The 13,729-nt window shown below is 32.4% G+C and overlaps 2 protein-coding genes across 6 annotated transcripts; one reads left to right on the top strand and one right to left on the bottom strand.

The window, feature by feature from the left end:
* Positions 1-4,074: 4,074 nt before the first annotated feature.
* On the top strand, positions 4,075-5,424 carry HB2 (hemoglobin 2). The gene is made up of 4 exons (XM_023675578.2): positions 4,075-4,233; positions 4,327-4,441; positions 4,846-4,962; positions 5,151-5,424. Exons 1-4 carry the CDS (start codon positions 4,139-4,141, stop codon positions 5,277-5,279), a joined length of 456 nt encoding a protein of 151 aa, XP_023531346.1. The 5' UTR covers positions 4,075-4,138; the 3' UTR covers positions 5,280-5,424.
* Positions 5,425-5,613: 189 nt separating this feature from the next.
* LOC111793592 (uncharacterized) lies at positions 5,614-10,600 on the bottom strand. 5 transcript variants are annotated; one of them, XM_023675563.2, is made up of 8 exons: positions 10,291-10,600; positions 8,674-9,898; positions 8,231-8,349; positions 7,344-7,952; positions 6,948-7,260; positions 6,301-6,469; positions 6,118-6,220; positions 5,614-5,990 (listed from the first exon to the last, which is right to left on the bottom strand). In XM_023675563.2, exons 2-8 carry the CDS (start codon positions 9,829-9,831, stop codon positions 5,873-5,875), a joined length of 2,589 nt encoding a protein of 862 aa, XP_023531331.2. In that variant the 5' UTR covers positions 9,832-9,898; positions 10,291-10,600; the 3' UTR covers positions 5,614-5,872. The 5 variants fall into 5 exon arrangements, with proteins under 5 accessions (XP_023531331.2, XP_086982109.1, XP_023531323.2 ...); XM_087125983.1 differs by having other exon boundaries at positions 8,674-9,862; XM_023675555.2 differs by having other exon boundaries at positions 8,674-10,110; positions 10,291-10,599.
* Positions 10,601-13,729: the final 3,129 nt, after the last annotated feature.

Here is a 13,729-nt window from a genome sequence, read left to right as displayed (position 1 = left end):
ACCCATTCCATTCTTCATATACTTATAGCTATTACATGGCGAATTAATTAGAGGAGTTTTATTTTATAAGGCCGAGGTGAGACTTTCATCCAACACCTTCCCTCGAACAAAGTACGCCTCCGGTTCCACATTTGAAAATTCTATTGACATTTCTAATTTAGAATATAAATCTGGTATATGATATTGTCTACTCTGAGCTCTCATGGTTTTGTTTTACGTATCCCAAAATATAGTATTCTTTGATTATAAACTTATGATCATTCCTTAAATTAGTCTTTGTTAGAGTAGTACGTAATTTATTTTTAATTATGGAATTTCCTACCGAGTCAGCAACTAATAATAATAATAATAAATAATTTTTAAAAAAATTTATTTTACTTTATGTATATTGTTTCTCTTTCATATCTCTTAGATAGTGAGATCCCATCTAGAGGATCTGGTGGTGGAAGAGTAAAAAGAGAGGCAGCTTGCAGCAATAAGGTCTTCGGGCAATGGAAGAGAGTGCCAAATTACGAAAATATCCTTGTTTAGTTTCAATTAATTGTAAAAATTCAATTTAATTTTTTTTAGTTAATTTTTGCTAAATATTAATAAGTATTTTATAATTATTTATTGCTTCTAAAACATCCCTTCTTACCGAAAGGACAACGTAAATTCCTTTTTCTTTAATTTTAAAATCAAAATTGTTTAGAATAGTTAAAATGACAGCGAGCGAGAGGGAACTGTTCAAGCAAGAAATAATTTATGTACCAAATTACCTTTCTACCCTTTTTTTTTTTTCTTCTTCTTTTCTAATTGAAATTGAGTGGATAATTAGAGAACACGATATATTCGTGTTTTCTTTTTCAATTTCAATCACAAGAAATTGAACGAAAAAAACCAAACAGAACAAAAAGGACAGCATGCTCGTCTTGTTACGTGTCACAATTACATTTACTCGTCTTCGATACTTAAATTTTTTAAATATCGACAAAAAGAAAAAAAAATTAATATAAAAGATTTTCCACGAAAACAAAGTAAAAAGTTTGAAAGAGATATATGACCATCACGAAATTATGATGAACCATTCGTTGAGTCAAAGAGAGTAAGCAATTCACTTCACAACATATAAGACTAATTATTAGGTTGATTGACGAGTTAACGATGATATCAAAATTAGTGTCGTCAATTCGAACTCCAACTTTGCTCTATCCTTTTCGATTAATATTATTTTTACGTGTTTGTTAATTTAATTTTTTTTATTAAAATTAAAATAATATTTTGGAAATTGGGCAAAGAAATTCCATATGTGACATACAAGCTTGGGTATAATAATTATATATGAAAGGAATGATTAAAAATTGAAAAAAGGGTTTGAGGAATGTTCAGTCAACAGCTTCATTTTGACGTGTGATAACTTGGAGAGGATAATGAGTTACAGAGTAAATGAAGAAAAATTTGACTCAAATAGTAAACAAATTGTTCCATAAATTACGACCCGATTTTTTTTAGCTTATCATAAAAATTTTGGTCGAAAATTATGACATCAAATAGTATAGAATCAGGTAACGATTGAAAATTTCATTTTAGGTCAGAATTTGATCATTCCATGTTTTAATTTTCGTTCAAAATTTTAAAGATTTTTACTTCAATTTAACGACATTTTGTAGAATTTATATATATAAATATATTTAAATGGTAATATTTATTATAGATATTTTAATTAATGTGCTTGTTTGAAAAGGTACTAGTAATGGTAATAAACTGTTTTACTGAAAGAGAGAAAAAAAAAAAAAAGAATTGTTTGGTAAAGAGTTACGCTATCGCCATGCAAAATTGTGATGTTCAAGTGATTCTGAAGGCAGCCTCGCCAATGAGAATTTTATGTGTTTTTTTCGCACAAAAAGGACAGATTGGAGGATTAATTTTCTCCTTTTTTTTTTTTTTTTTTTTTTTTTTTTTTTTTTTTGGATTCTGAATAACTCTCTCTCTTTATCATTACCTTCAATAATTTTAATATTGAAGTAGTGACAAAACTATAGGCCCAAATTTTATGGAAAACGTTTCCAATATTATTCCAAATCACAAAATTTCAAACAAATTGTTATTTTACTCTTTTTATTCAATTTTTTTACCGTACACTAGAAATTATAGCGAGGATGAAAGTCTCACATCGATTAATTTAGGGAATGATTATGGGTTTATAATGAATGAATACTCTCTATCTTGGTATGAGCCATTTTGGGAAAATCCAAAGCAAAGTTACAAGATTTTATGTTCAAAGTGGATAATATTATACCATTGTAGAAAGTCGTGTTCTTCTAGACCTAATACGATTCCAAATAAGAAAACAAATTGGAAAAGTAAGAGGGAGATGAATCAAAGATGTAAACATGGGGCTAAAAAAGTGGTCTAAAACGTGATGTTAAAGCTTGCTAATAATGTCAGCAAAACCCTATCTTTTTACTTATTTATGATCGGATCCAAACCAAAAATAAATAAATAATATTAATTATTCCTTTTTTTTTTCTTTTTAATCTTCCTCATCACGTATGTTTATATTTTAAAAAGGCTTAATTTGTTGAGGAAGGAACTGAAAACCAAGCTGGAAAACAAAATGACAAAAGGAAAAAAAAAAAACAGATGAATCTCTGTGTTTTTCCTGTTCTTCTTTCTCGTTTTTTATTATTTATTATAATTTGTTTTGTTCTTCTCTGCCATTTCAATCATTTCCTCATTTGGTCTATTATAACCTTTTTTTTTTTTTTTGGATTATTTGATCTCAGGGTTACTTTATAATTGTTGTATTTTTTTTTTTAAATAATTGCTGTCATAAGTAATTTTATTGGTAAATTTTAATTTTAAAATCAGAAAAAACATGTTATAATGTTAGGTAGTGACTTATTTTATATTGATGTTAATATTTATTTGATAAGAGTTTAATTAAAAGAGAAAAAAAAATAATTGAATCAATCAAAACTTTGAAATGTTTCTTTAACTAGTAATTATCTATAATGCATTAATATAAAAATATACTTTGATTTATATATATATTTTATTGAAAATTAAAATTCGTTAAAAAATAATATTATTAAATTGTTACATAAGGATAATGAGGGCTGTGATAATTTAGCCCACTAGTGAGTGGGCTAAGGCCCAAAAAATGGGCCTCATTTCTACCATTATTCGGGCCCATTTCCTAAAAACATAAATTTAAAAAATTAACTAAATTCAATTAATCCATTCCATTTTCGCAATTTAATGTTATTTTATTTTATTTAAGGGATTTTTAATTGAACCAGTTCGTTGAATCATTTGGTCTAAAATATTTATATAAACCATTGAGTACTCAAATTTGCTTTTGATCTCAAGTCAAAATGTTGATGACTAATAAAAATACGTGTACGCAAAATTATGTGAAATAAATACTTGAAATTTTAAAAATCATAATAATAAATTTAGATGTTCATTCAATTTTAGAATCGGTCCAATAAATCTTTAAATTTTAAAAATATTTGTTAAATAATTTATTTAATATAAAAAAATTGTATGCAGTTGAATTTTGAGCATATGTAGATATCTTAATTACTTGAGTTATTTATTTGATTAGTACGATTATCGAAATTTTTTTATAATTAACACGATTATCAAAATAGACTTATGATTAGCACGATTACCTAAAAATAAAGAAGTGCACTACCATAACATCAATTATGACGTGCTTTCAAATTAGAGCATAAATAATGTATCAGATGATGGTGTTGACTGTAAGATACGATGTCGTATCATACAGATAGGATATGATATATTCCCATAAGGACTAAGGAGAGATTAATTGAATATGAAAAAAATTATTCATTGGGACTGATAGATTAATAGAGGACAAAAATTTAAATATTGTCTTTATCTTAGCTTTCATTTGTAGCCATACATATGGAATAATTACAAAAATAAATAAATAAATAAATAACCCCATAATCCTTGGGATTTTCCCAATTAATCCTGATTTTGTCACGTGAACTGGTTTTTTTTAAAAAAAAAAAAAATAATTTTGAAACTATTTTTTAATTAAAAAAAAAAGATTATAAAATAAGAGTGATGAAAAGTTGGAAATTGGAGAGCACCTTATCCTTGAGAATTTGTAGAGATAGAAAGAGAAATGGAATTCACAGAGAAGGAAGAAGGTTTGGTGAAGGAATCATGGGATGTTTTGAACAAGGATTTGCCTCTCTACAGCCTTCATTTCTTTACTCAGTAAGTATTTTACCTTTTATTTATTTTTTTATTTATTTTTATATATTTTTCCCCAATAAATGGTGTTTATTATTTTTACTGTAATAATGGAAGGATATTGGAGATAGCTCCAGCAGCAAAGGGCATGTTTTCTTTCTTAAGGGATTCTGAACAGATTCCTCAGAACAATCCTAAGCTTAAGGCTCATGCACTCAAGGTCTTCAAGATGGTGAGTTTTATGTGTTTTTTTTTTTTTTTTTTTTTTTTTTTTTGTGCACAAATTCATTAGACGAAAATTGAGATTTAGAACGATGTGGGTGTGTGAGTTGGAATGAAATTTTGGACTCGTAATTCTAATAGATTTCTACTCGAAAGTTAATGTTCGGGTGGAACTCATTTTTCAGATCTAGTTAGTAAAGTTAAAACATAATTTGACAAACGGAGGTTTAAGTTCGGCCTCATAACTCCAAAATGTAAGCTCTAACTCAACCAAATGGTTGGATATAAGATGATTAATGTTGAAACCACTAAATTACATTTTTGGTGATGAAATCATAATGATGCGAACATTTGAAGTGAGTTGAAATGTTGTTGGATTGTAAACTAAAAGGAAAAAAAATGAGAAAATTGCAGACATGTGAAGCAGCCATTCAGCTGCGAGAGAAGGGGGAAGTGGTGGTCTCTGAGACTACCCTACAATATTTGGGCTCTGTCCACCTTCGTAATGGAGTCATTGATCCACATTTTGAGGTAACCTTTCAAATCACTTAATTTTTTAATTTTGTATAATTCTTTTTTAAAAATGGGTCACTAAATCGAAATTTAAAAGTTTAAGGACCTATTAATAAATAATTATTTAAAGTTTAGGAACCGAACAACTCTAATTTCAATAATCGAGTGGTGACTGAATCTAAAAAATGTAATGTCGAGGCATTCAGGTGGTGAAAGATGCATTACTGCGAACGGTGAAGAAAGGAATGGGAGAGCAATGGAGCGAGGAAATGGGCAATGCCTGGACCCGGGCTTACGACCAATTGGCTTCAGCAATCAAAGCTGAAATGAAATAATAATAATAATAATAATAATAATAATAGTAAAGACTATTTCAGCTGAGTTTTGAATTTGCTTTATTTGTTTTGGCGATATTGGCAATGAGGCTCAAAACTCATAATCTTATGTCTTTTTAATTATACTTACTGCCATTTCATTCCATTCGAATTGTCATATTTGAACTGTTGATTGCATATCTTAGTTCGTTAAAATTTATCTTCTTGTTCACAAATTTGAACTCGATCTCAAAGGAAAGAGTTCATATAATTTTCATGAATATTTTAACGCTACGAGCATTAGGCGAGTACTAGGACGGAAGCATTGGGAACTAATAAATTGAAACGAAAAGAATTTTCAGACTTACATTTGCTTTTATTTACGTAAAAAAAAATGATGAATCGATCATGCAATGTGGCATTCCAATTATACAGCGCAAGATAATAATGTTACATATATAATCAGAGAACAACAAAGAGGCAACCTACCGGACGCTGCTAAATCTCACGGCTTCACCATCTGTGTTATAAGAAATAAAGGACTTACCAACATGGCTACCTCCCTCCAATCGGATTGAAGGAGCTCCACACCTAACTGAATTACCTGTTTCTTTCTACAATATCGAGTATGCCCGGATGACTTCGGCGATCGGTGCTCGACACAGTGGGCACTTGCCACCACCTCGGACCAACTCATTGGCACATTTTGAACAAGTACACATATGTCCGCATCTGCAGTAAGAATTCCATTTAACCGTTGGTATATTCAGTCTATTCCGCATAATTCAATTGGTTAAGATATATATTACCAGCTCAGACGTAAGAGATTAGAATTAAAATTAAGAGACTGAAGGCATACCTGTAGAGGAGAGAGTCGATGTGGCTGTCACAGCAGACGCAACACGTCCCCTTCCTCACGTGACACCATTTAGAACCATCTTCTGATGTCTCAGTGGCTAGACCTACATTGGGAGGCAATTCGTGTTGAGGCGTTTCTCTTCAACATACAAGAACAATACGTTGCATTAAAATGTAAACTGACCTTTTTCACCAGCAGATCTGTTTAATGCTGCAGAGACTTCTTGTCTAACAGATCGCTGCAACTCTAGCTGCATATCCATGCAAGCCTCCAACATTCTCTGCATGTGAGTCATGCCATGTTGAAGCCTTGCCATGTCTGCTCTCAGATCGTTTATAATCTCCCATTCCTGCTAAAATCAGTAACAAATCTGTTATAATCTGTATTCTGAAATAAACAGCTTCAAGGCAGGGAAGTTTCACAAACGAATATCAGATTTGGTAGAAGAACAATGCTTCTCGGTTAAAGATCAACTGGAAGCAATTTTTTTGGATGAGAGATAAACTGGAAGAAACTAAAATGAGACTTGGCTAGTGGATTTGGTTTGGGTATTCTCTTGCAAGCTTTGCGACCCTTGAAGCTCACTTAGAGTAGAGTACTAGTTCAATAAAGCTTCAACTATTTCTTCACCTAGTAAGAGTGTGTGTGTTTGTGTGCTGAGAGAGAGAAAGAGGTAACGCAATTACTTCCAAGATCAATTTTCTACGGTTTCCTGGGTCATTGAATAAATGAACTCCCTCCCCCATAACAAATAGAGCCATGTTAGCTTCCTTTATAGACATTGCCAAATCTAAATCCAGGATAAGAATTAAAAAGAAGCAGCAGCTCACCATTTCTGAACGATTCATGGTATGACGAGACCAGCTGGTATGATGCAGGTCATGGTGCCAGAGTGGTTGAGGTGGAGGAACTGGTGGAGATGGAAGCACCAGAGAGGGTCTATTTACAGCATCATTTTGTACGTCACTCTGTTCATCCCTCTGTTGGTTCTGATCCTGTGGTGGAGAAGCAGGAGTTGGTGAAGGCAAAGTTCTATGCAAATCCCAATCTATGGGAGCACGACCTTGCCTATCCACATATGATTGTATTAATTGGTCCAAACTTTCACGGAAACCACTACGAAGAAGGTTAGAAACACTTCTCCTACAAAAAAGATAAACAACAAATGCATAAATACGTCTATGCCTGCAAATATGAATAATAACAATTATGAGAATGATTACCACCTGCTTAAGAGTTCTCTAAGTTCCATACTATAGACGTTATCGTCATCAGGTGGGTGAAACCTGTTGGACCGTCGCACTGGAACCGACCGACGATTTCTAAAAGGAGCAGAGGGCCCCTCCGACCAATTTCCAGCAGCCTCTCGAGTGCCTCTCTCATGCCAAACTGCAGCAGGTTCAGCTGGATGAACTTCTCTTCTTTCTGCATTTCCCTGTGTACTGGGTGGTGACCAATCATTAGATGAATTCGCCTGCCAATTTGCTGTCACATCCTCAGCATTATCATCTCTCCACTCAGTGAGTGGGCCAAAAGTTGTCCGTTGCCAGTTTCTTCTACCATCCTCAGAAATTTGTTCGTGCCAGTCCCCATCTTGATTCATATTCTCTATCTCTGAGTTGCTTTCCATGTTTTCAATTTGATCAGGCAACCGATTGGATTCAGCTACCTGACTCTCAGGCTGTGATTGTACATATTCTTGCTGGACGTTCTGTGAACCATTCGTTCGACCTCGATCATTTCTAGAATCATTCATGTCACTGTTAGTTGCATTATCAGATTGGTTGTCTGCTTGACCACGAACAATATTTTCCAATCTAGAGCGGAATCCCTCCCTGAGTGATATATATATATACACACACATAAAAACTATATCATTTCCCAAATAATAATAATCTTGACAAACTAAGCATGAATCATAAATCAGAAAACGAATATCTGGAAATGTGAAGGTCCTTTTGACATGATTCAAGGCTCACAGGATATTTCAGAAAAATAACTGAGATTAAAAATATATTATGACAATGCTTAGAATACACATAAATACCTATTTTCAAAAGATATAGTAAACACAAAAGGAAACGAAATGAAACATCCTCACGACACAACATACCTTAAACCAGAAACAGTATGTCGCTGCTGTAACTGAACTAATTCACTTGCTGCCATAGAAGGAGGCCGCTCCTCTTCAACAGTTCTTTCATTTCTCAAAAATCTACCTCGAAGTAATGACTGGGGAAATATAAAGGATTAGTGCTCATATAATAGCTGTGAGTGCAAATAGAATCTAATGGAACAATGAGATGTGGAAGAGATAAATATAAAGCATAACTAAAAATGATCACCAAGATTGTGATATAATTGAAATACCCACATTTGGGGTCGCACCCAAGTCTTAAAGGGCTTCACATTCAAATGAAGCAGGGTGCAGAATAATTTAACAGTCAAACTCATAAATGCAAACTCAAAATCCAATCAATTTTAGTTTTAACCATAAGTGAACTAGGACATTGAAAGGTAGAATAAACAAAACAACATTCACACTTGGCAGCTGACCTGGATTCGGTTGCGATGGGCAAAGTCAGAAACAGCTCGATGCTCCAAAAGCCCTTGAAGTTCACCCTGTCTTTCCCTTTCTATTCTTACAAGTAAATCAAGTACTGCTTGTCTTCCTCGCAACCTTAACAAGTCTCTGCGAATGTGTTCATTTTGGCCTTCATCCTGGTCAGCAACCAATTCATCACGGCCTCTATCAACTCGAGCACCACGTCCAGTCCCTCGATCTTCTCTCCTTTCACCACGACTTCCTCTTTGTTGACTGGTCATGTGCACCCATTCCCTAACAATCCTAACTCGCTCACGTTCTGTTTCCCCAAGCCATTCAGCTCTGGATCTTGTGCTCCTCTCAGAAACATTAGGTGATGGATCAGTAATTCCACTCTCCATCCATCCCCGTACTATTTGCCTCACTCTCTCCCTCTCAACTTCGCCAAGATCAGGAGATTGCTCTCTGGTAGAACCATTGTTTTCATTCCTCACATGCTGCGGTGCAATTTGATCGTGATTCCATGCCCCAAAATCATTTTCACTCTCACTTGCATCAACCACGCTTCCCTGATTCTCACTCTCCCGACTATCAGACATATTTGTACTGGACATAGTGGTAGAAGAATCAACACTTGTTTGCTGCCTCAACCTTTCCCTCACCCTCCCACGAGCCCGATTTATCATATGGTCATCCTCCAGCTCCCTCCACATCTGTAATATTGCCGAAGCTTGTGTGCATGGAGTCTCAACGGCAGTCTGCTGTCTTGAAGTTGGAGATTGGGACTCCCTTAAAAAGGATGAATCAAGCGTTGAAACCGTATGCAATCTTGCAAGTGCCATCAACTCAGATTCACGATTTCTCCTCTCAATTGTCGTTATCATTTCCTGTGCCTGCCGAGCAGCCCAGCGGCTCAAAATTCGAGAGTGACGACGGCGTGCAGCTGAAGACTCAGCTAAATCATCACCCTCGAGATCAGATCGCCTTCTCCTTCGTAGAAGCTGATCACCTTCTTCTTCCTCTACTTCTTGATTGGCAGCAGAACTACACGACGCAAATGGAATACATTCATCCAGATGCCCGCGCATTAACTCCTCAAGTCCACGCTCTAATTCCACTCGAGCATCACTAGAATCAGGCTTCTGTTGTAGCGATTGAAAATCCGTCATATTCTGCGATCTCTTACCCTAATGCCAGCATCTGGCACAAAACAACGCCCCAAACAAAACCTTCGACCTTTTATCAACAATAACAATACCATTAACCCTTATCCCTTCCTCCCAGAACTAAAAAAATCACACGTTTGAATTACTCCACAACACAAACCATCCGTAACAATATTTTCGAACCCAATAAAGGTATAACATCTAAACAATGGAATTGAAACCCAAAGGGCTCCACAACAAACCACCTGATAAAAATAGAATCCGAAGAATCAATCATCAAAACTGAAATTGAAACGAAGATCCGACGAGAACATTGCACACCCAGGAGTAAATTAGATCAGTTTGAAATCATGAACAGTCAAATAAGAAAGAAAACAAACGGAAGACAAAAGACGATGGGATTAAAACGAGAAATTAAGATTAAACGAGTAGGAATGATGAGATTCACTTGCAATTACGTACCTCTGAAGCTCTTCGCGCGTCTATTTCCCGACCAATCATGAGAAACAAAACCCTAAAATTCCCCCTCACAAAGAGAAAACACAAACTGAAAATGGCGAAAGAATTACACAGAGAAGTTGTACAAGGAGAGGCAGAGAGAAAAAGAGAGATCAAATGGGAGAATGATCACCAAATTTATAAATTTGCTTGAGAGAGAGAGAGTTTTTTAGAGAGAGAAATGCTCGTAGCGAGCGAGCGAGCGAGGGGGAGAGAGACACAGAGAGATCTTCGTTCTGAATTTCTCACTATTTTTTGTGTTTTTTTTCTTTTTCTTTTTCTTTTCTGTTTTGTATTTTGTGAGACCGAGGAGAGGGGGCTCCGGGGAGGAGAGCAGAAACCGCCGACCTACCAAGAATTGACACGTCATTTTTTAATTTTCGTGTTTTTTCTTTATTTTTTAAAATTTCTTTGGTAGCCATGTTTTTATATTAATTCATCGCATCTAAACATAATTCTTTCTTTTAATAAAATAATTGATGACTTCTTTTAATTTGCTTTATCCAAACTATATAATATATACCCAAAAATTCCCTTCCAATGCTTTTGAATAATCTTTTACACCTATTTTATTATGAAATTAAAATTTCTCTAAAATTAAATTATATTTAATGAATTTTTAAATTTTTAAATTTTTAAATAAATATATTTTAAACTATTAAGATCCATTATTTTAGAAATTTACTAAAATTGATCATTTAATTTTATTAAAAAATTACAAATGATTATAATAAAATATTAATATTCTTCGGGTATTTTATAAAACAAATAATTTATCTCGATAATTGAATATAAAAATCACCCATCCTCATTTGGGTATGGGCTAGATTTTATCAATATAATTAAAAATATATGTGAAAAATATGAAATTTTTTAAAATAAAACTATGGATTTCATATATATATTATATAATTTAGATCATGAATTACAAAAATCAGTTTATTATAAAGTAAATAATTTATTTATAATTACGATCTAAAAAGGAATATACAAATTTCACTATATTTAATCATTATGGTCAAATCTAACCGGAAAAGAAAAACTATGCATTATTTGTAATTTTTTAAAATAAAGTATAGACTTATTTACATACAATTTATTACTATTCATTTTATTTTTTAATACCTTTTAATTTTTAGCCAAAAACTGAAAACTATTATTTTAATTTAATTTTTTTACCCAATTTTTCCAAAGTTGTTATTTAATGGAATCCTCCACAAATAAACATGACTACAAGAAATTAAAAAAAAAAAAATTATTATTTAAGCTTTTATAGAAAAATAAATAAATCAATAGAATTAAATAAATAAATATATATATATATATATATTAAAAATGTTATTTAATTGGATATGAGGTGGGTTTTATTCAAAGAAGGAATCATAGTAAATCCTTTAGCGATATTTGTCCCACCTTTTGTTTGGACTAAAAACAAATAAATATTGTAAAAGCAACTTTATCACGAGAAAACTCCAAATAAAATGCATTATTTAGTCTATTATATATATATAGTTAGAGAAAATTAAATATTTCAAATAATCATTAATAAATTTATAATTACAAGTCAAAAAGAGTTGCTTTTTTTTTTAAGCAATATATATATATATAATATCTGGCGGTGGGTACTATAATAAAAATAATTAATTAATTAATTAATTAATTTGCATTAATAAATATATGGTATTTAATGTGCCCATTTAGGGAGAAAATCTAATTAAAAGAAGAAAAAAATGGTAAAAATCAACACTAATAAATAACGAGATGTACATTTCCAAACTTGATTATACTAATTATGTGGAAACAATCTATAAAAAATGGCCATTACGCCAAATTACAATTCGAATTGAGGACGGGTTTTTGGAGTTAGTTCACTCTCGCGGGATTGCGACCCTTTGTCTCAGCCACTATAGCACGTGTGTCGCCCAGGGCATAAGGGGCATGATGACTGGATGTCATCCTCACCTTCTTCCGACTTATCACCAGCAGTCTGTTCAGGGTTCTAATCTCAATGAAATTTATTTGGTTTAACTAAAATAATTATTACAGAAAAAACGAACAAGAGCGGTAGAGGATTTGATATAACAGAAAGAGTTGTGAAAAGCGTGGCAAGTTCACTAATTTATTTACCATTCAACCACGTCAATTTTCGAGATTTGTTTTAAGATTATAATTGTTCGAAAAATAAAAAAAAAATAGTTTTTTTTTTTTTTTTTTAATAATAAAAGGGTAGGTTTTTAGGGGAAGAGAGAGAAGGATGTAAATGGAAATATCTGTAAGGATAAGGTTGAAGAGAGAGAATAAGTATTTTGGAAGAATACTACATGAGTGGTACATTGAAAAGGGCAGCCCAACGGGAATGAATGAAGCACACCATCCAACTCCCTAATTTTCAGCTAATTTATTTTCAAATTAATTTCTATAATTAATTAAGTGAAAATATAATCATGTATATTATTATTATTATTATATCAATTTTGATAAATTTTGATTTTTAAAATATTTATTTGAAATAATAATTAGAAGTGGGGAGACTAAGAAAACTATAATTACTTTTTACTTTTTACTTTACGCTTCAAAAAGTAACTTTTTCATTCCTCTTCTGTAGGCCTCTCTTGGATTTCACTTTCTTCCTAACTTTTCACTTACTTTTATTTATTTATTTATTTTTTTTTATTATTATTTTAATTTAGTAAACTCCAATTTAAGACCTAAAATATTAGTTTGAATTTAAGATATCCAATATTTTCGAATAGGTCAATTTTTTAAATTGATGTTGAGTTTTAAGTAGATCGAGAGGTCATTTTGTCCCTTGCAAAATGAAATTCTATTTTGTAATTCTTCGGTTATAAATTATAGATTCTGAGTCCGACCGCAGGGTTCGGAAATCAATAATAAATTTTACATAAATTCTTTTAAAAATTAACCTAAAAGAACAGCTTTTTCGTCACGGGTGGATCGACTTATTGGCTTAATACTCTCCTTCGAGAGCAATCGACGAGTAATTGGTTAGTGACTAACAACGCTCTAGATGATGAGAATCGTCTCCGTCCAATAAAATAACAAGAAGAGAGAGAGAGAGAGAAAGTTATAAAGTTAAATATCTTATCCTAAAAAAGTGACACATTCAAGCTTGGCAGGTGCTTGATCCAGCATGTTGACAAAAAGTAGAGAATGTTGCTTTGCTCGTGGGCGGCACGTGCCTTCCGCCTCAACCTTTACCTCCTACAATATCATTCTTGGTGGTCTAAATTTCTGTATATTTATTTTTACTAAATTACTTAACTTTTTTTACTTAGGCTAAGGTATAGTGTCCATATCATACATGTTTTCCAAGATTAATTATAAATAATTAACATATGTTTGTTGGGACATTATTTATTATTTTTATTTTTATTTTACGCTT

Source organism: Cucurbita pepo, chromosome 1 (genome assembly GCF_057944985.1).
Source record: "Cucurbita pepo subsp. pepo isolate OVF chromosome 1, ASM5794498v1, whole genome shotgun sequence".
Lineage (NCBI taxonomy): Eukaryota > Viridiplantae > Streptophyta > Magnoliopsida > Cucurbitales > Cucurbitaceae > Cucurbita > Cucurbita pepo.
The sequence above is the reverse complement of the archived record's forward strand: the minus strand, read 5'-3'. Positions and strand labels throughout refer to the sequence as shown.

Excerpts from the sequence above, each read along its gene's own strand:
- HB2 (XM_023675578.2), top strand. The coding sequence starts at position 4,139 with ATGGAATTCACAGAGAAGGAAGAAGGTTTGGTGAAGGAATCATGGGAT. Across the intron at positions 4,234-4,326 it reads AGCCTTCATTTCTTTACTCA|GATATTGGAGATAGCTCCAG; the intron begins GTAAGTATTTTA and ends TAATAATGGAAG. Across the intron at positions 4,442-4,845 it reads CACTCAAGGTCTTCAAGATG|ACATGTGAAGCAGCCATTCA; the intron begins GTGAGTTTTATG and ends AGAAAATTGCAG.
- LOC111793592 (XM_023675563.2), bottom strand. The coding sequence starts at position 9,831 with ATGACGGATTTTCAATCGCTACAACAGAAGCCTGATTCTAGTGATGCT. Across the intron at positions 7,261-7,343 it reads CTTAGAGAACTCTTAAGCAG|GAGAAGTGTTTCTAACCTTC; the intron begins GTGGTAATCATT and ends TCTTTTTTGTAG. Across the intron at positions 5,991-6,117 it reads ATCGACTCTCTCCTCTACAG|ATGCGGACATATGTGTACTT; the intron begins GTATGCCTTCAG and ends TTCTTACTGCAG.